The sequence below is a fragment of the Neophocaena asiaeorientalis genome, unplaced genomic scaffold (assembly GCF_003031525.2).
Source record: "Neophocaena asiaeorientalis asiaeorientalis breed wild unplaced genomic scaffold, Neophocaena_asiaeorientalis_V1.1 scaffold40, whole genome shotgun sequence".
NCBI lineage: Eukaryota > Metazoa > Chordata > Mammalia > Artiodactyla > Phocoenidae > Neophocaena > Neophocaena asiaeorientalis.
In genome coordinates, this window is record NW_020185335.1 from 2,746,032 (window position 1) to 2,766,735 (window position 20,704).

The window sequence follows — 20,704 nt, forward strand, 5'->3', positions numbered from 1 at the left end:
TTTGGTGCAGAGCTGAAATCTGAAGGCCTCGATGTGTGCGCTGCTGTTCCTGCCCAGTCCCTGATCCAGGGCCACTGACCAAGCTCGGCTGTGGCACCAAAAATCTCAGCACAGAAGTAGTACGTGAAGTATCTCCTGTAATCTTAACAACCTTGCAAGGGCGAGTCCCCATTGGCACATATGAGGAAACTGAGCCCCCCATATCACCTGCAAAACCAAGTTCAGACCTGCCTCTTTTTTTTTTTTTTTTTTTTTTTTTTTTTTTGGTGCGCGGGCCTCTCACTGTTGTGGCCTCTGCTGTTGCGGAGCACAGGCTCCAGACGCGCAGGCTCAGCGGCCATGGCTCACGGGCCCAGCCGCTCCGCGGCATGTGGGATCTTCCCGGACCAGGGCACAAACCCATGTCCCCTGCATCGGCAGGTGGACTCTCAACCACTGCGCCACCAGGGAAGCCCCAGGGTCCTAGTTCTTGATGACCTGCTTCTGCCTGTGGCTTCTGCCTGATCTCTGTACCAGCCCCACACCCCACTCCGGAGCTGGGCCGAAGCCTAGTTTCCTGGAATGTGCCACAGGGTCTGGCCCTGTATCCATGAAAGGCTTCTGCTAGTTAAGAGAACGCTTTGCGTGCCTTCCTCTAACCCCTGGTTCCCAGGCAAACTGGGGCTCAGGTACTTCCGAAGCCTCCCAGCCCCCCTCAGGCCGAGCTGCTGGCTCCTGTTGCACAGGCACTGCCTTATCAGTGTGTCAGGACCGCCCATCTCCCCCAAGGTCACTCTGGTCCGAGGCAGGGCCCAGTTCAGCCTTGCAGCCTTGCATCTCCTCCAACCAGCACAGGCCCCGGCAGTAGATGCTGGGGAATGGAGGGAGGGTTGGTCACTGGTCCACTGGTGATGTTCACTGGTCCAGGGTCAGGTGGCTGAAGAGCAGGGTCAAGATTGGAAGTCAGGGGGACTCCCATGGTGGCGCAGTGGTTAAGAATCCGCCTGCCAATGCAGGGGACATGGGTTCGAGCCCTGGTCCAGGAAGATCCCACATGCTGCGGAGCAGCTAAGCCCATGAGCCACAACTACTGTGCCTGCACTCTGGAGCCCATGAGCCACAGCTACCGAGCCCGTGAGCCATAACTACTGAAGCTCATGTGTCTAGAGCCCATGCTCCGCAACAGAGAAGCCACCACAATGAGAAGCCCGCGCACCACAACGAAGAGTAACCCCCACTTGCCACAACTAGAGAAAGCCCACGCGTAGCGACGGAGACTCAACGCAGCTGAAAATAAATAAATAAATTTATTTTAAAAAAAAAAAGATTGGAAGTCAGGATTGTGACCACAAAGCCCTGTGTAGCTTATTGGTCTCCAGTTTGTGGACTAGAGCTGGGTTTGAAGTGGCCCCCCTGGTGCCTTGAGCCGGTGCCTGTATGTGAGACTGAAGACAAGTGAGGTCATTACCTCCAGTTGGGAGCGAGGACAGCTGCCTCTTATGGCCCAGCCCTGGGGCCACTCACAGGGTGGGGACATCTCACAGGCCAGACCTCTCAGGCAGGGTGGTTCTTCCCAAGCATCTTTTCTGTTAGGGAAATAAGTACCTGCTGGACCTGGTGTGGGTCGTTGCAGCCTTCATGGCGGTCAACGTCAGGCCGAGCGCTGGCCTGGCCCCAGCTGCCTTGCAGTTTTTCTTGCTGACAGCATTCGACCACCAGGATTTGCTGCCCACCTGTGCAGCCAGACCTGAGAGGAGTAGCCTGTGGTTCAGAGGTACAGTCGGCACGAGGGGTGCAGTGGGGCTGGCAGATGCCATGAGATGTAAAGAAACACAGGTTGCCCCCCAGCTCCCTCGGCTCCCCTGTGAGTCCGAGGCAAGTGTGAGATCACGGGGAGTGAGTGAGGCCCCGCCAGCCCAAGCTGTGGGCAGAGCAAGAACTGACTGCTCTGCCAGTGCCCCTGGGCTGGGAATTACGCTGCTGATTTGGGGCTTTGACTTCTTTTTTTTTTTAAGATGAATTTCACATACCATAAATCTCAAACTTTTAAAGTATACTACACCCCAAAAAGAAACCCCTGTGCCCCTTAGCAGTCACTCCCCCGGCCCCTGGCAACAACAGCCTACTTTCTGTCTCTACAAATTTGTCTCTTCCGAATGTTTCATATAAGTGTATTATATGTGATCTCTTGCAACTGGCTTCTTTCACGTAGCACATGTTTTCAAGGTTCATTCTTGCTGTAGAAGGTATCAGAACTTTGTTCCTTTTCATTGCCAAGTAGTAGTCCATGGCGTGGATATGCCACGTTCTATTTTATCCATTTATCAGTTGATGTACGTTTGGGTTTGTGTTATTGTATATATATATAGTAAGAAATACATATTTGATCTTCCTCGTTTCTGGCACAGAGGTTCTAAAACTGTTGTAATTTCCTAACTGAAGAGAGCAGTAAAGATGTCTTTCATCATCCAGTTCCAGGAAGAGGAGAGGGGCTGAGATTGAATCAATCACCAAATGCCAACGATTTAATCAGTTGTGCCTATGTAATGAAGCCCCCATAAAAACCCACAAGGACGGGGTTTGGAGAGCCTCCAGGTCGGATATTCAGGGAGAGTGTTACCCCTGGAGAGGGCATGAAAGCTCTGTGCTCCTTTCCCCATACTTTGCCCTGTGCATCTCTTCCATCTGGCTGTTCCTGAGTTGTATCATTTACAATAAACCACTGGCCTAATGAGAAAAATGTTTTCTGAGTTCCGTGAGCTGCTCTAACAAATTAAACCCAAGGAGGGGGTTCTGGGAACCTTTGATCCATAGCCGGGCAGTCAGAAGCACAGGTGACAGACAGCCTGGACTTAGGATTGACATCTGAAGAGAGCCTTCTGGGGGGCCGTCTTGTAGGACTCTGCCCCCAACGTGTGGGTTCTGATGCTGTCTCCAGATTAGACAGTGGCAGAATCAGGGTGCATTGTGGGATACCCAGCTGGTGTCGGAAAATTGCCTGGTGGTGTGAGATAAAGACATACATCAGAATTGGTGTCAGAATCTTAGGGCTGTCTCCACTTTCTAGCTATGATGAGCAGTGATACCGTGAGCTTTCCTGTGGAAGTTGTGTGTGAACATGTCATCAGCCCCCTTGGGTAAAACACTAGGAACCCATAGCTCTGTTTAGCTGTTTGAGGCACAGTTGGCTTGCTGCTCCCTGGATGGATGTGCCAGATGGAGGGGCTACTCCATGGTGCGGCGCTGCACCATTGCTGCTTTGCTGCCTGTTCCCCTATCCACCTTCTCCCTCTGTGTCCTCTTTCTGCCATTGCTGCAGTAGGCAGCCTTCTGGGGGCCTCCCTTGATGAAGCAGAGGCCTGGGCCTCTCTGCTTCCAGGCCTAGACCCACCCAGGCCCTGGGCTCTTGGCCTGGGCATAGGGGCCACCCTTGCTCCTGCCATCTGTCTGGGTTCTTAGCAGCCACGACTTTCAGCCAGCACGAATCCATTCCCTGCAGGCCCAGCAGTCAGAATGTTCTGAAATCACGTACACCGATGCACAGAAGGGCAGGCTAGTGTGGGTCTGCCCGCCAGGTCGTGGCAAGGGCAGGTGTGACTCATCTGCAGCCCCAGCACCCAGCACAGCGCAGGGCAGGGCTCAGGCAGTGCTGAGAGTCAGCAGAGAGACGAAGGAAAGGACGAGGTTGGACAGATGGGAGGTGGCGTTTGTGTGCATGAGTTCCACGTCCGACGTGGATGGGACCGGGGTGCGGCAGGGTAGGAAGCAAAGCAAGAGGTTCTCGGGGAAGCTGCGTGCCAACCACACCATGCTGCTGGGAGAGGTGGATGGGCCAGAGCTGACAGAGAGGACACCAGGAGGAGAAGTGACAAGTGGGGCAGGGTAGGAAGAGGTACTGGCATGTTACTCGCATTGAGACAAGAATCGCCTTCAAGCTGTGGAGAGAGGATAGTAGCATTATCTTTTATTTTTTAGATAAAAAATATTTTTATCTAAAAATATTTAAATATTTTAAAAATATACAATTTAAAATATACAATTTGGGCTTCCCTGGTGGCACAGTGGTTAAGAATCCGCCTGCCAACGCAGGGGACATGGGTTCGAGCCCTGGTCCGGGAAGATCCCACATGCCGCGGAGCAACTAAGCCCGTATGCCACAACTACTGAGCCTGCTCTCTAGAGCCCGCGAGCCACAACTACTGAGCCTGCGTGCCACAACTACTGAAGCCCACGTGCCACAACTACTGAAGCCCGTGTGCCTAGAGCCTGTGCTCTGCAGCAAGGGAAGCCACATGATGAGAAGCCTGCGCGCCGCAACGAAGAGTAGCCCCCGCTTACCACAGCTAGAGAAAGCCTGGGCGCAGCAACAAAGACACAACACAGCCAAAAATAAATGAAATATCCAATTCAGTGGGTTTGGTATATATACAAGGTTCTGGAACCATCACCACTGTCTAACTCCAAAACATTTTCATCATCATACAAACAGCCTGGGAGCAGCCTTATTTTGACTATAGTCACCACGTTCCATGGCTGGCCTGTCGAGCCACACACAGCCCACCCACCGGGGCCCCATCCGCCGGTGCTCTGCGTCACTTCCACTGGTTCAGGACTGAAGCCCTTGGTTGCTGTGGTAGTTCTTGGCCTGGGCTCAGGCACAGTCATCCATCTATTGGATGGTGCCTGTTGGGCATCCACTGGGTGCTAGAGATAGTCTTGCGGGTACACCTGTGCTAGGACAGGCACAGTCCCTCTTCAGAGCACAGAGATGAGTGGGGAGCAGAAAAGCGTGGGCAGCCCTGCCTGCAGTGTGGCAAGGGCTCTGCTGGAGGAGCTGGGACAGGTGAGTTACACACGCACACACACACACACACAAACAGGGTGCCCTACCCCCACCCTGGTGAGGCACCACCCTGCTTGCCGTTGTTGCCAGGTGAGGAGCTGGAGGAGATGGGTGCTGTGCAAGGGGAGACAGCCTCTAAAGGTACAAGGGCTTTTTGGATTGTGGGGTCTCCCCTGGGGACCTCTCATATCTTTGTATGAATGTCGCAGAGGTAGCCGAGAACTGAACCTTGTGTCTAGAAGTTGGAAACTTCTCCGTCCTGGAGACCAGAATTACACCCCAAATGTGGCAGGTGGCCTGGGGTCACCTCTGTAGAAGGATCTGCCCTGTGGCCTGGTGGTGGGCTGGGCCGTGGCTGGCACCCCCAGGAGTGTGGCCTGGAGGGCACTGTTGGACCCTTGCACAGGTCGACATCGAGGCCTGGCCAGCCCCGGAGCCCTGGGGCACAGACTGCACCCTGGGGACCATTTAAAATATACAAGAGGAGTGGTCATGGGAGAGCTGACTCCCGGGCCTTGACTCCGGCTTCCTTCCTGCACTTGCCCCATCCACTGCCTGTCGGTGCTCTCCTCGGCCCATGTCCTTTGCAGAACCCTCTGAGTACTGTTAGAGCTACAGTCTTGGCAGCTCTCACCAGCCCCGTCGCCCTCTGCAGACCCCTTCCCACCCCCTGGAGGGAGCTCTCTGTCTCCAACCACAGCTCAGCACGGAGGTCCTTGTCCCTCATCCTCTGCTTTTCTCCCCCAGGTTATTCTGAAGGATCTGGAGGTATTGGCAGAAATTGCTTCCTCCCCCGCAGGCCAGATGGATGACCCAGGCCCCCTCGATGGCCCTGACCTCCGGGTCAGCCACTCAGAGCTCCAGGTGCCCACCCCTGGCAGAGCTGGCCTACTGAAGACTCCTGGTGAGTCCTTCCCGGAGGGTTGCAGCCTCGGGGACCCTGGGAATGGCAGTGCTCAGTCTTGTCCTGGACCGGCTGGCCTTTTGGCTGTCCCTCTTTCCGCACCCTCCTGCCTCACACTACAGCAGCCCTCCACCCCTGTAAGAGACCTTCACAGCCCTTTTTCCTCATCTCCCTGCAAGTCTCGGGCTTTTGGGCCTTTGGCTAAATATAAAACCATCCGGGTCAGCTGACTGTCTCTTTCCCTGGGGTGGCATCTCCCAGTCAGGAATCAGGGGGCTTCAGAGTCTTGGGTGTCACAGGTTGAAGACTAGGCAGCTGCTCCCTTCCTCATCGAGAAGCTAAAAATAACATGGCAGGCAGCCCAGGCCGGAGAGCAGATAATTCAGACAGGATGTTCCCGGGCAGTCCTTCAACGTGAAGGTGGCCGTGGCACTCCTGGAGCTCACCCCTCAGCGTCCTTCCAGACAGCAGGTGGCTCTTCTCCCTGGGCCTGTGTGACTCCCAGGTCCTCCCTCCCAGGCAGACGCCTCTTCCCTCCAGTGACACGATCCTGGAAAATGCCCAGGGATGCGACTTGGAAGGAAAGTACCCAGCGAATCTTGGGCATTTGCCTGGGGTGTCTCTTTGTCCCCTGAGCAGCTCTTGACATCCAGATACAAGGTCCTAGACCTCCTTTGATGCAGAAGCCAAGAGTCAAGTAGATCTGGGGCCTTTCAGTGGCAGCTTCCCTCCTGCAGCCCCACCATACTGGTCCCAGAAGGCGTCCCGGTACTCGGCCCTGAGGACACCTGCTTGGTGGAATTGGAGGTGACCTCAGGGCTGCCGTTCAATCACAGAACGCCCATGCATTAAAGACATCTGCCTGATGACACTTGAACTGAAGCCCCTGCGGTGGGGTGTCACATAGGACCCCAGGCTTCAGGCTACCGCCACTGTGCACGCTCTTGGGCCTGCAGCTGGTCCCAAGTTTCCAGCTGTTTCTGACCAAAGCAAGGAAGGAGTGAGGGGCTCTAGCAGCAGCCCAGCTGCCTTCTCTCATTTCACAGGACACGGTGCTTTCCCTGCCTGTGAGCCGTTTCCTCTGGGCAGTCAGAGGCCACGGCCGGGAGGCTCCCACGTCCTGACCAGGAGACCCCTAGGGAGGAGATTCCTACCCTTTGTCCCACAGCTCAGGAGTCCATTCTCCATCCTGTGTCCCCATGTCAGCACTTGGGCGTCAGCCTGAAGTATCTGGATGGGAGGCAGGAGTGCCAGAGGTTGAGTGTGAGGCCAAGCCTCGCCGCCCGGGTGGGACAAAAGGGGGAAGAGCAGCAGCTGAGGGAGGGGTTCCCACCTGTGCGGCCAGGCCCCCAGATCTCCCTGCCCAGGAAGCAGTTAGCACGCATCCTCAGGGGGAGAAGCTGAGGTAGCATAGCCTCGGGCAGGGGACACCTTGTCCTCCCGGGACTGTCTGTGATCTGTCCCTCCATCTGTAAGGTATCTTTTCTCTTCCTCCCGGGCACAGAGAAGTCGATGACTGTGAAACGCTTACTGGCTAGTGGAGATGGGCCAGAAAACAGCCATGAACAGCTCAGGTCTGTGTTGGAGAGGGCCTGGTCCAGGGAGTTCCGGCAGCAAGCCCTCTACTGCTTGGGAGCAGGGGCTGAAAGGGACTTGGAGGGCAAAGAGGTTGAACCCCAGCTCCTGGCCCTGTCAAGACAGCTGGGCCGCTAGGGAGGCCAAGGTGGTGAAGACTTGCCCCAGCTCACAAGGCTGTCAGACCGGCTCACATCAGCCAGGGCCTCACCCCGAATTCATAGAAAACAGCTGAGTATGCCAGATGGGAAGAAATTCCATCCTGGAAAGAGCACCAAGGAAGTGCCTGAAGCTAGTAATGCTTCCCTACTTCAAGGATACACAGTGCCATGGGCCCCGAGCTCTTAGCCCGAGACCTGTGTGTGCCCTGCAGGGAGTGTGGGAACCACACATGCGTGCTGTCCATAGTTGACCCCAGATCTGTCCGACGGGTCCATGGTTTTAAAAGGTCAAGCTCAAGGTGGTAATAGAAGAGCATGGGAAGCCAGAGCTGTACCCTGTCCCCTCTCCCGTCTCAGCCACCTTGGGGAGGGCACACGCCAGGCCCCAAAGGCCCCAGAGCTGTTAGGATGGTAGGGGTGCTTGTGTGAGTCAGAAAGCACGCAGGAAGTGCGCACTCATTCCCTGCGGCCGCTCTTTATCCCATCGCTTCTCAGGCGTGTGAGGGGGTTGTTCTGTCCGCTTCCGTCTGGCTGTGCACAGAGGCTGCGAGGCCAGCCCCTCTTCCTGTTTGGTCGCTGCCTTCCTCTGCTCTCCAGGGCACAGCTCTGAGAACTTGTGGAGTGCAGAGCTGTGTCCCTTTAAGGTCGTTTGCCACCTTACCGCCACCCCAACCCTCCCGTCCCTGTAAAGGCACTTTGGAAAGCCAAGGAGGCTGGGAGCCAAGCAAAGAGGAAACCGGTGGTGTTTGTAGGGAGCTAAGTGGCCCTGCCTTCCTGTCGGGTCTGTAAACTCGGAGGGTGCAGATTGAACGCAGCAGGAGCGGTAGGGAAGCCAGCCCATTACACGCCTGGATAGTTGCTGTGCTGGCCTACAAGCGCCACAGGAATGGTCCCCAGGGCCACAGGCAGAGTTGTCCACAGGGGATTTTGCTCTCGCCTGGCCTAGCATGAACATCTCTGGCTCCAGCACAGAGCGGCAGGGGCAGAGGTGGTGGTCTCCCTCCCCCGACCCCACCCCACCCTGGCCTGCCCCCCTTCACTCCTGACCTTGGCAGAGCCCCGGGGCTGGGTAGAGGGCCACTTCTGGGGCAGTCAAGAGGGGAGCTGCCTGGGTGGGTGGCCCCGAGGGAAGCCTGTGGAAGGCTCCCTGTCTCCCTAACTTGTGTTTTGGTGATATGACACAAAAACAACCGGTTGGGTCCCCTGTGACTTGGCAACTTTTGTGCCTTCTCTGTGTGGTTCCACACGGCTGGGGCCCTGCCAGGCTCTGGGGAGAGGGGATGGTGAGCCCCCTGGAGGAGGCCTGCAGTGGGCAGGCCCAGCAGAAGCAGGCAGGCTCTGGGCTGAGTGTGTCATTGGAGACGGGCCTGGACATCCTGCTGCACGAGAGGCAGGCCCCTGGGCCCCGCACCACAGCAGTGTGGCGATCTGGGACCAAAAGTCACCCCAGGACTGACGTTTGCCCCCAAAACCCAGTCTTCATGACCTTCCCTTCTGGCCACGGGGCCCATTCTTGGGATAAAGCAGCTCTTGTCAATGTGCCCTGCAGGGCTCTCTGGTCCCAGCTCTAAACACACGGGCGAAAATGAACGTTCTGATTCAGTTTCGTTGCTTATAGCCCGGCCTGGCGTGACCAAGTGCAGAAATAAATTCTAGGAGAAACCTGGGAAGCCACCCCTGGTAGTTTTGCCAATAGTACCGGTGACTGTAATATGCTGAGCTCTTGCTTAGGACTAGGCACCGTTCTAAGCACTTCGCATGTCAGCTCACTGAACCCGCCCCGTGGATCAGCCCTTGACCCTTGTGCCATCTCTGAGGAGGGCACTGCTGTCATTCCCACCTGGGCTGGGGGATCATGGCAGCGGTGGTGCTGGCCCGGGAGCCTGGCCTGAGAGCCTGCTCTCTTCACCTTCACACTCAGAAGACAGCAACACACGTGAACCCCACCCTGTCCAGCAGTGATGGTGGAATCGGTGGTCCAGCTTCCTCCTCTGCGTGCTGGGCTGTGGCCTCAGCCTGGCAGTTTTGGGGGGTATCCCTCCTCTTCACAGCGACTTCAGGGACCCCATTCCAGCCTTAAGCCACTCAGCACCTCATTTCCTGTCCTTCTGCTGCCTCCCCCCTGGCCTGCCCTCTACTTCCTCCGGCCACACCAGACCATTTCCCAGCGCACACACCCTTTTCGGGCGGCGTAAAAGCACACGGGTGCTGGGGTTGAAAAGCTCTAGGTTCACAACCCAGCTCTGCCCGGCCTGTCTTGTGACCTTGGGCAAGTGTCCTGCCTCGGTGCCACCTCTCCTTCCTGTGTAAATCGGGTGATGGGCCCCTGGGGGGCTTTGTGAGCGCTTGCATGGAAGGGGGTAAGGTAAATGCCCTGTATGTGTAATGTACTGCCCTTGCTTCCATCCTTCTATGTTACAAGAGCTTACGCGTGCTCCAGGCCAGCTCAGGTGGCTTCTCTTCCATACAGCTTTCTAGGATATGCCAGGCCAGACTCCTTTCTCGCACTTTGTTCCTTCCACCAGTCACACTGTGGGGTTCGCATCTGTTTCCCCCCTGGCCGTGACCTCTTAGACCCCCTGAAAGTGCAGGTTATGGCAGCCTCAGCATCGCCTAGAGCTCATCAGAAATGCAGACACTGAGGCCCACCCCGGAGTCAGAATCACATTCTATCAGGATTGCTGGGTGACTTGTGTGCTCCTCAGTTTGAGAAGCACCAGCTCATACCGCAGGGGCCTGCTATACTCACCTCTGAACCCCCAGCGTCAGGTGCCCAGTAAGGGTCAGCACCCCTCTTTCAGAGTTTCTTAAATTGACAGAAGGAGCGGGTACCAGGACCGATCACCCAGTCCCCATTGTCGGGTCTGAGGCTCCCCTAGCACATCTGCCCAGGCCTTCACTTGTCCCCAGATGGAGAACCTGGCCCACTTCAACCCAGGCCCCTTCCTGGTCTCTCCAGTGCCCCCTTGGCCCCAGCCCCTGCTCTCCCAGCAGGGGCAGCGCGGCCCCCCTCCACCGCCACATCAGCTGGAAGGTCCTCCCAGGCCCTGCCCTGGCCCATCAGCTTATCTCTTGCTCCGAACCAGGCAACTGGAAAGCCTCCTGGATTTGGGTGACTGCCCAGGGCAGAGGACTCCCGGCTTTTCCACAGAAAAGAAAGTTTCTGCCCTTTGGATTGGGTCCCGAGGGTGCCGTTGCTGCAACATCTCAACCACCCTTTTGTCCACACAGCCATAGGGTTTGGGCCCTCTACTTGGTGGACTCCACACCCCCTGAGACCCTACTTCCCGAGTGGCCAGGGCCTCCCAGTCTCCCGGCCCCTGTTCTGTGTGTAGGCTCTCCCTTCCCTCCTCATCCCCCTCGGTTCCATACCAGCCTCCCAGTCACGCAGCCCGCTCCTCGGAGCACTTCCTGTGCCAGGCATGGCATCACGCTCCTAACCCCCACGAGGTTCACAGATAGCTACCGGCCCAGAGAAGGTGTCACATCCTCAGGAGTGCCCTGCCAGTCAGCCACAGGACCTGCATCTGCGCCGGGTCCCCGGCCCTTCCCCCTCCTCTCAGGGCAGCGGAGCCAGATGCCCACTGGAGGTGCTGGCCAGGCACATGGCCCCAGCCCTCAGGGGAGGTAGCTGGGAGAGGAGCGGAGACCCTGCTGGGCCCGGGCTGGGCGCCTGGTGTTTTTGCATCTGGTTTTGTTGAACTGTAACTCGCGTTGTGTATTGAGGCCAGAGCTATTTTTATCCTGACATGTGAGGCTCCTTCACGTCATAGCCGCAAAGCTCAATCCAAAACATCCCAGGGAAGGCTGTTTGTAAGACGTTCTCCAGATTCTCATGTCGCCACATCAGGTTTCACTTAGTAACATCTGCAGGGCTGGCTCCCTGGCCGCCCACGCCCCGGCCTGGTTTTGTATACAGGGTGCTCCCAGCAGTATCTGTTGGCCCCTCGGCCAGCCGGTGGTCACGTGAACATCCTGCCAGAGCCCACTCCTCTAAACCAGAAATGCCAGGCAGGCGGCACTGGGACTGGTCCTCGGCAGGAGTAGAGAATGGAAATCCCGCTCTTCTCAGCCCCTCAAAGGGCGCCTCCCTCCTGAGACCCGTGTCCAGGTTGCTCCCAGCCCTCTCCTCACTTCCCCACCTCCTGGGCCCCCGGCCAGAACAGCTCCCCGACCATCCGCGGCGGGCCTGGAAGACCGTGCTATCAGCAGTGTCTCCTGAGTCAAAGCCTCCCAGCCCTGTCGTCCCAGCAGATCCTCATGTTGGAGGGCGGGCCCTGACTCCGGGCGCCGGGCCCCTCTCTGGCTCTGCCCTGTCCTAATGGGCCGGCAGCATGTAGCCCCGGGCCCCTCCCGAGGGAGAGCTGAGCCGAGTAGGCTTTTATGGGCTGCTGAGAAAGGAGGCCGATTCCCAGCCGAGCTTGTTAAGCACGCAGACGAGCGAGAGGCAGAGGCGGCCGGTGGAGGCGCTGTGAGCTCCCCACGGGGAGGAGCAGGCTGCGGTTGGGCAGAAATTAGTTCAGTTGAGAGAGGCCTGTCATTCCCTGTAGTAACACCCCTGGAGCGGGTTTGTTCTCTCTGCACCCCATCTCCTCCTCCCGTGCCTGCAACCTTGCCTGGAAACATCTCACAGGTTCCACCTCAAGCCAGCTGGGCCAGAAGGGCTGGTGAATCAGAAAAGTGGCCGGTGGGGCCAGTGGGAAACAGGCTGGGAAGGACAGAATAGGCCCTCACCCTGTCCGTGGTGAGCACTGAGATGTGCCCCATCCTTGCCCGGCCCACCTGGCCAGTGTTGCCCTTCCCCCCGAGCTTCCCAAGGCTGCCGCCCTCTCCTGCAGAGGCTTCTCTCAAGGGCAGTGGCCCTGACCAGAGCCCGTTCTGGTGGGTGGGAGCCTGAAGGGCCACCGGCCTCGGGCAGCTCCCCCGAAGCTCCCACCCTCCTAGTCTCAGCCTCAGGAAGGCGCCCGGCGCCCACTTCGGTTGCACCCGGCCTGCTGCTCCTCCTAGTGCTTAAGCCGAGCAGCGGAAGCTTTCTCAGTAACCACTGCACTGTAAGAATGGGAGGCACTCGACGTGGCTTCTCCCAGTTGTGGCTCTGCCCCCTGCTGCCTCCTAAGGGCCTCAGCTCCAGGGGCCACCATGTGGGCCTGGACGTAGAGAGTGGATTGTGGGGCCCAAAGCGGGCTGTGGCTAAGGAGAGCGGCGACATGTGCGGAGCAGCCCCAGGCCTTCTCTTCTGCCGGTCTGTCAGCTGAGAGGTGGCCAGATCTCCCTCCCTGAATGTGGGGGGTGGGGGAGGGGTCCCAGGCGATCCCCTCTCCTCACAGCCTCCCTGCCCCCCAGCAGAGGACTGTGAACTCGTCCCAGATCTGACATTCCAGACTATCCCCAGCCCTCAGTCGTCCAGTCCGAGACTCGGAGAACGGGAACCATTTGCCTCATGCGGTGCTCTGGGTTATGGCACGTTTGCCAGAGATAGCAGCCCCGGTTTACCGAGATCAGACTATTTAGGAAGCCCCAGGCCAGGTACGTTACATGTTTGTCTCGTTTAATGAGGGCTCTCATTGCCCCCACTTTACAGATGAGAAAACTGAGGCTTAGAGAGGGTAAGAGACTTGCAATTCTGGAGCTGCACAGCTAGTAAGTGGTTGAGTGGAGGTCTGATCTGAAGCCAGGTCTGATGGACTCCCAAGCCAAGCCCTAAACACCATGTTTCGTGCTTCCCACTGCCTCTGTAGGGACAGAACCACCCAGCACCTCTCCCCAGTGCCTGCCCAAGACACCCAGTCCCTGGAGACTGGAGACTGTGGCCCCAGATGGGGAGGATTTCTTTTTGGTCAGTCCCTGTTTTGGTCCCTTTGTCCTTTGGAACCTAAGCCTAGAAAAGGGGTGGGACAGAGGTGTACATACAGAAGCTAGAAGGGGACAGGGACATAAGGAGTCATCATGAACAAGCACCCAAGAGAATGCTGCAGGCAGCTGGGCTCCAGTCCACACACACCTCCACTGGGGGGCGTGGGGGGAGCCTCTGCCCTCCGGCCAGGCCACCATGTATTCCGGCAGAATACATATCCTCAAGTGTGGGGAGGGGGACAAGGGGCTGAGAGGCAGCCAGGCTGCCTCCGCAGCTGTATCTGCAGCCACCTCTTTGGAGATCAGCCCCAGCTGGGCCTGGGGTAACTCGATCTGTGAGAATGTGACACTTGATTCTGCAAACAGCCCCTCTGGGCAGGGAGCAGAGACTGTTTGCCATTCCAGAGTCACTCAGGACTGCCTGGGCCAGGCTCTTCTGGACAGGGACCCAGAACAACACACTGCAAACAACAAGAAATTCAATGAGGCCTGTCCTTGAACTGGCTTCTCGCCCCGTGCACAGTTCACAGGAGCTGTAAAAGAGGTTCAGGAGAGAGGACAGTATTTTGAAGGTGTGGCTCCTGGTAAGAAATCCTCATAGAGTAATTCACAGCCAGGAAAAACAAAACAGGAAACACCTTTTCCAGTTCCCAGCCACTTCCTCGTAAGGACCACGTGAGGACGTAAGGAAGACTGAGTTCAGCAAAACGACAGAACTCCTGGGAGAAGGTTTTACTGCTGCTTCCTGGCATCTGATGAAGTCAGCCTGTAGGGGCTCCTCTGTAAGGCTCACTTGTAGTGCTCTGGACGACGCTTCCACACGTTCCTGTTTTGTGCTCTAGGCTGCTGCTTCTGGGAGCTGATACTCCTTGCACAGCCAAGCTTGATTCCCAGAGACCCCCCACGCTGCCTGTTTCACTAAATCGTACGCTTTAAAAGGGTGAACTTTATGGTATATGAATTATATCTAAGTTAAGCTGTTATTTTTTTTAAAAAATCAGATGTCCTGTTAATGCCTCAGGCAGATGGAATGAGGAGTCCTAGCATCACTGACACCTCTTTCCAGCAGTGCTGTTGAGGTCATCATGTGTTAGAAAGGAAGGACGGGGGGAGATCCCAAGGGGTGTGTGAACAGACACTACGTTGGGATCACCCAGGCATTGTGTCAGCCTCGCCCTCGTCCTCTCCGCACTGGAGGCCTTCCATAGGGGACCATGTGCAGGGCTGGGGCTGGGACGGGGTTGCAGGGACAGTGTGGTGACGGCTGTATCTGGCTTTCAGTGTATTTTCAGCTGGTACACATAAGAGGGAGACCTCGAGTGTGCTTCTGGTTGTAAAGCCAGCTCAGGGTCTTCAAAGTACTACTCTAAAAGAGCGTCTTTGCCTGAAGATGAGGAAGAATCTCTGATTTCAAAACATTGGGTGCAGATGGAAACGCTCGGTCACGTTCTGTCGGTGTGTGCTGTCTTGACCCTGGTGGCTGTGTGCATCATTGACTTATTCTTAAGCAGCGGCGGGAAGGGAGTATGGCTTCTGCCTCGCAGGATCTATCGGCTTCATGGACCATCGAGGTTGTGTGTCTGCCTTCTCTCTTCTCTTTGACTTGCCATTTGCTCTTAACCAGTCAAACAAAGCCCAAGTGTATTTTATTTATTAGGATAATGAGTAAAAAAAAAATTTTTTTCCAAAACTTTCTGACACCTAGCAGCAGGTCTCACACGTAGGAGGCATTCACTAAGTGATGGAGGGTCAGCTGGAGGGGCGGACAGGGAAGTGGGTGCCTTTTGCAGTAAGCGGAGTTGTATCAGCTTGCGCACACTTGTTTGGTCCTGGCTTTTTTGCTGCCAACGTGGCCCTTGATTGAAGGTGTTCCCTCATCCTGTTACACAGAGACTCTTCCCCCACCTTTTTGGCGTTGATCATTGTTTATATTCTGTGGACACGTAGAATAAATCCCAGCTCTGTCCCTTTCTCTATAGGTACCAAAGGCTTGGAGTGTTCTCCTTCGACTCCGACCATGAACTCCTACTTTTACAAGTTCATGATCAACCTTCTCAAGAGGTTCAGCAGTGAACGGAAGCTTCTGGAGGTCAGAGGCGGCTTCATCATCAGGTTAGCCTCCGCGTACCTTCTGTGGTCCCACAGCCTCGGCTTTTCATTCTCCTACCATACAAGGGGTCAGGGCAACCATTTTCGCTTCCACTCCTCTCTCCTCCTTTTCCTGACCTTTGAGCTCTTAAAAGAAACAAAGAAGGTTCCCCCTTCACACCAGGTTGCTGGTGCTACTGACATGGGTTAGGTCGATGTCACCATTTTTCGAACAAATGAATTCGTTTTTCACTTGTTGAGACAGCTTTCCTTGAGGCTAAATATCCTCTCATTGAACACTCTTGTGGGAGTCTTCAGGGAGAAAAGGAGGTGAGCCAGACAGAACATGAACCTGGCTGCGCTGGGTGCCCAGCTGTCAGCACACCGTTTGGCCACAGCTGGTGGCAGCAGTGGCTCTGGCGGAGCCAGGTTCTTGTGCTGTGTGAGCCCAGCCCCGGACAGTCCCAGGGCACCAGCCCCAGTCCCTGGAAGCCTCCAGAACTGTCACCGCCAGCAGTATGGCCAGGTCTGGCCCTTTGCCTCTTGCTTGACTCCAAGGAGCAGGGTCACCAGGAGAGTAAACTTAGGCCAACAGAAATCTAGAGGGGACACAGATTTCTCCAGGCTTCCCAGAAAGCCAGGCAGAGGAATTTACCAGAATACTCTGAGTGACCCTAGATACTCTACAGCAGTGGTTCTTGGCCCTGACTGCACGTTAGGTCACCAAGGAGGCTTGAAAAAGAAGGTGATGGCTGGGCTCCACCCTGACCAGTGAAATCAGGACCTCTGGGGCGACGGAGGTTAGTAAAGCCATCCAGGGTGCTCAGGAAGCAGACTAATGTCCCAGGAGTTGGGGGGCTCCTGATCAGGGCCATCTGGGGGTCGGGGAGTTGAAGGAGAATTCCAGGGGGAGGGTCCACCCTGCACAGAGGCTTCAAGGCAGGAAGGACGTTGGAGAGTTCATTTTGCTGTAAACCAGAAGGCGAGGCGAGAGGGGCTCAGCCGTGTGAGCTGGACTAAGGACTGGGGCCCTTACCCAGAGGTCAGCGGGAAGCCGCTGAATGGGCTTGAGCAGGGGAATGGTGTGACCGGATTGCTGCTTTTTTTATATATATATAAATTTATTTATTAATTTCTATTTTTGGCTGCGTTGGGTCTTCGTTGCGGTGCGCGGGCTTCTCATTGCAGTGGCCTCTCTTGCTGCAGAGCACGGCCTCTAGGCACGTGGGCTTCAGTAGTTGTGGTTCGCGGGCTCAGTTGTAGTTTGCAGGCTCTAGAGCGCAGCCTCAGTAGTTGTGGTGCACGGGCTTAGTTGCTCCGCGGCATGTGAGATCTTCCTGGACCAGGGCTTGAACCCGTGTCCCCTGCATCGGCAGGCGGATTCTCAACCACTGCGCCACCAGGGAAGCCCCAGATTGCTGTTTTTACAGATTACTGTGCTGCTGGGAGAGAATGGGTGGATGTGTGGGAGACCGGCTGGGAGGCTGTTGTCCAAGGTGGCAGCTTGGTAGGGGGATGGGAAGAAGCAGTGCAGTGCGATGCAAGAATTAGTAAGAAGTGTGTTGATTGGTGATGAATTGCATGAGGGAGGGAGGGAGGAGAGAGGGAGTTGGTGGGGACGGCCAAGACTGGTGTGAGCAGCAGGGTAGATAGTGGTAGCTGTCCCTGAGGTGGGAGCCCCGGAAGAGTAGCTGGGAGGGAGGGGTTTCAAGTAGCTTTGGGAACGTCAAAGGAGAGACATTGAAGACATCGCTATGTCTGCCTCTGAAAGGAGGGATCTAGGCCCACGATACAAATCTGGAGGTTGATGGCAGTCATTCATTCATTCACTCTCTTATCCATTCATTCAACAGATATTTACTGAACACTGTGCGGGGTTCCATTCTAGATAATTCTACTTTGTGGATTTCATTCCTACGGACTAAGAATGGTTGGTGGTCAGAGCGAAGGAAGGCTGCCCGGAGCCGGGCCCTTCAGAGTTCCAGTGTGTAATAGTTGGGTCTGGAGAAGCCAGGAGAGGAGGCTGAGAAGAAGGGCCCAAGAGGTAGAAAGAAGCAGAGGAAAGAGGCAGATGGCGGGAGGCAGCGAGAGGATAGGAGGCTGGAAGAGGGCCGGCTGGAAGGCGTTGGGGAGTCTGCTGAGCGCGGGGCGAGCTGAAGGAATGGGGGACAAGGAAATGGGGGGAGCAGGCCCAGGGCTTGCCTGTGTGGCGCCGGTGGGTGGAGGAGCCACAGGGCCCCAGCTCCAGGCAGAGGGTGGCATTGAGGCCTCCCTGGGGAACAGGCCAAAGGGTAGAGTCTCAGGAGGGGACAGGCCTGCCTGGTCAGAAGGACAAACGGCAGGACCACAAGTCCCTGCCCATCAGGAGGAAGGGACTTCTGATGGTCTAGACCACCCAAAGGCGTCCCGGTGGTGGTGGGATGGTGTCACCACCCTCTGCTCTCCTGAGCTCTCACAGAGCAGGGTTTCTCAGCGTCGGCATTGTTGGCATTTGGAGCCGGGTAATTCTTTGTGGCAGCGGCTGTCCCGTGCGCTGTAGGGTGTTGAGCAGCATCTCCAGCCTCGACCCGCTGGATGCCAGTGGCACTGTCACCCACCCAACTGGGACAATCAAAAATGTCTCCAGACGGTGCCAAAGGTCCCCTGGGGGGCAGAATCGTCCCGGGTGACAACCACGGTTACAGAGCGACAGAAATGGATTCTTATCGTCACTTGCCAAAAGAGGAAGGTTTCCATGGTTTTTTTTTCACATCAAGTTGGACGGTTGGGGCTTGAAGAGACCCCCTACCAGGAAAATGACGGACTCTTCCCACACGAGTGGCAGTTAGCTTCGTGCGGCTTTCGAAATTGTAGAGGTGTCAGCTCTTTTGATGAGCCCTCCTTGCCTGGAAGACTTTCAGGAAACCAGTGGAGAGAAAGGCCTTTGAAAATGGAATTTGTAGCTAGTTTCCTCTCTGGAGAACTGCGCTGTAATGGGTTTTTCCATCCTCTGTCAGCCTCACGTGCCCTGTCAGGGGCCTGGGGAGAGGATGCTCGGGGAGTCGGGACTATCCCCAGACAGCACCAGGCAGAAGTGCGGGCAGCGTGGGCGCGCATGGGTGTGTGTAAGTGTGTGCGCGGGTGCTCTCCCCACCCACTAGGGCCGAGGCTCCGTGGAGCTGGTGCCATGTTCCCATTCACAGCCTCTAGGACAGTGTGGCTTCCCTTGCTTTGCAGTGTCTCCCAGGCATCCTAGGCTGATGAGAATCCTCATTTTGCAGGAGGGAAATGAGAGGAAGCCGCGTGCCTGCCTGGCTTGGTTGGAGCTGGGCTGCAGACCGCTGCACTTTGCTAATTTCGCAGCTGCCCCTCTGTCCCTTCTGTGAGAGAGTGTCGAGCCAGGTGCCTTGAGGAGCCCTGCACGGCCTGCAGACCAGGACCACCTGGCGCCCAGCTCCTCAGAGGGTCTTCCCTCCTCATCCTTCTGGGGCTCAGTATCCAGCATGGCAGTCACTCGCTGTTCCAGGGCTCACACTCCCCATGCACCACACTGGGGCCTCAGTGGGCATGGCACCTGGCCTCCAGAGCACGCGTCACTCCCACCCCGCACGGCCACAGAGGTCTCCTAGCCCTGGGCAAAGAATCCGGTGGGCTGGACAGAAGGAACCTGTGACTGGGCCCCTCACATTTGTTGTCCCTCCTAGCCCTTCGCTTCATTTGTCCATCCTGCCGTTCCCCCTGAAGCAGTACCAGCCCCTGTCATTTCGAGCTACAGCTTCCTCTGGGCCACACCAACTCTGTGGGGTGGCTACCTGCTAAGCCAGCATGCCACGCCACCCAGTCTGGGTTCTCAGGGGGAGCACAGCCCAGTATCCGACGTGGAGGAGGCCTTGAAGACGTGTGCCTTTCTCCTTCCCGTGGCCAGACGGGCCGAGGCCCTTCAGCAGAGGTTCACTGGGGCCCAGCCCTCGGAGTGTCAGCCTGCCCACCTGCCTTTCGTTTCATTTCCTTATTTTCTGCTGGTGGCTTTAAAGAGGAGCCTAATAGTGATACATGCAGGCTGAGAAGAAGCCACAGGCCTGATAAGAAACACAGTAAATGAAAAACTTTAAAAAAAAAAAAAGAGAGAGAGCGAGAAGCAGGGACTTCCCTGGCGGTCCAGTGGTTAAGACTCCGTGCTTCCACTGCTGGGGTCATGGGTTTAATCCCTGGTCGGGGAACTAAGCTCCCTCATGCCGTGCGGAGCAGCCAAAAGAATTTAGAAAAGAAAAAAAAACACAGTAAATGGTCCTTAACCCCCATTTCCTGGTGTTAAGCCAGCTATGATTTGCTCCTCTCAACCCCCAAGATTGAGCAGAGAAAGGAAAGAGATTCTTCTGGCAAACAAGTGAAGAGCCATTGTTTCTGTAGTAGTGTGTTTAGCTCAGGGTCCAGGAACAGCTACTGTCTATAGAAGGACAAAGGCATCCAGCCTTCTTGAGGACAAACATCTGGTGGGGGGTCTTGGCCTTGAGGAAGATGCATGACTCCTCAGGCCCCGGGGTGTTTCCAACTCGGCTTTCCCAGGCTGCACCTCCATGGGGCGTGGGAGTAGGGCCCCAAACTCCAGCCAGGCCCCTGGGTGGGTTGGACATCCTCTCTGTGTCCATGTGGCCTCGCTATCTGGTGGATGTAACAGTTCAGAGGCATGTTGAGTTTGGGGAAGTCAGTGACTCCAAAACCTCGTCTCAGCCAGACTTGCTGTGACCCACTCCGGGCCCAGGCCCTTCTCCCAGCTGCGGGGACTGAGGGAGGGAAGAGAGGGACATGAGCAGATGCCACCCCAGCCCTGCCCACACCCACGCCCCCTCCCCAAGGCTCCACAGGAGTCGGGCAGATGCCACAGGCACTCAGGAGCTGGATTAAGAGGGGAGCTTCTCGAGTCAAACAGCCTTGGGTTCGAATCCCAGTTCCTCTAGTTTTTAACTCTGTGACCTGTTTCCAAGCCCGTTTTGCTTTGACTATAAGACGAAGGTAATTGTGCCTGCCCTGTGGTTTTGCGGAGAGGGTTACATAAGACCCTGCGTGTTACAGCGCTCCGCACGGCTTGGTCCAGGGGAGTTTGCTGGTCTGCCTCGTGATGCGGCCTCGGCCTTCCACAGTGGTCTGTGGGGAGGGGAAGCCAGACCCGGGCGAGGGTGAAAGAATTGAACCTTCTATGCCGAGAGCTGGCTCCTGAGCGCCAGGCCTGCTGCGCCGACACCCAGGGCGCCCACCAGCGGCCTGGCCCTGGCACCGCTAAAACAACTCGGCCCTAAGTGGGTGTTCGTGTACATTTCCCTC

General features: G+C 56.5%; 1 protein-coding gene across 1 annotated transcript in view; it reads left to right on the forward strand.

Annotated features, from left to right (window-relative positions):
- The window catches only part of VAC14 (VAC14 component of PIKFYVE complex), a 168,604-nt gene that overhangs the window by 115,140 nt on the left and 32,760 nt on the right, over positions 1-20,704 (forward strand). The window contains exons 10-11 of the mRNA XM_024735464.1: positions 5,570-5,726; positions 15,295-15,427. Of these exons, the coding sequence (XP_024591232.1) occupies positions 5,570-5,726; positions 15,295-15,427 (290 nt within the window). The remainder of the gene's footprint in view (positions 1-5,569; positions 5,727-15,294; positions 15,428-20,704) is intronic.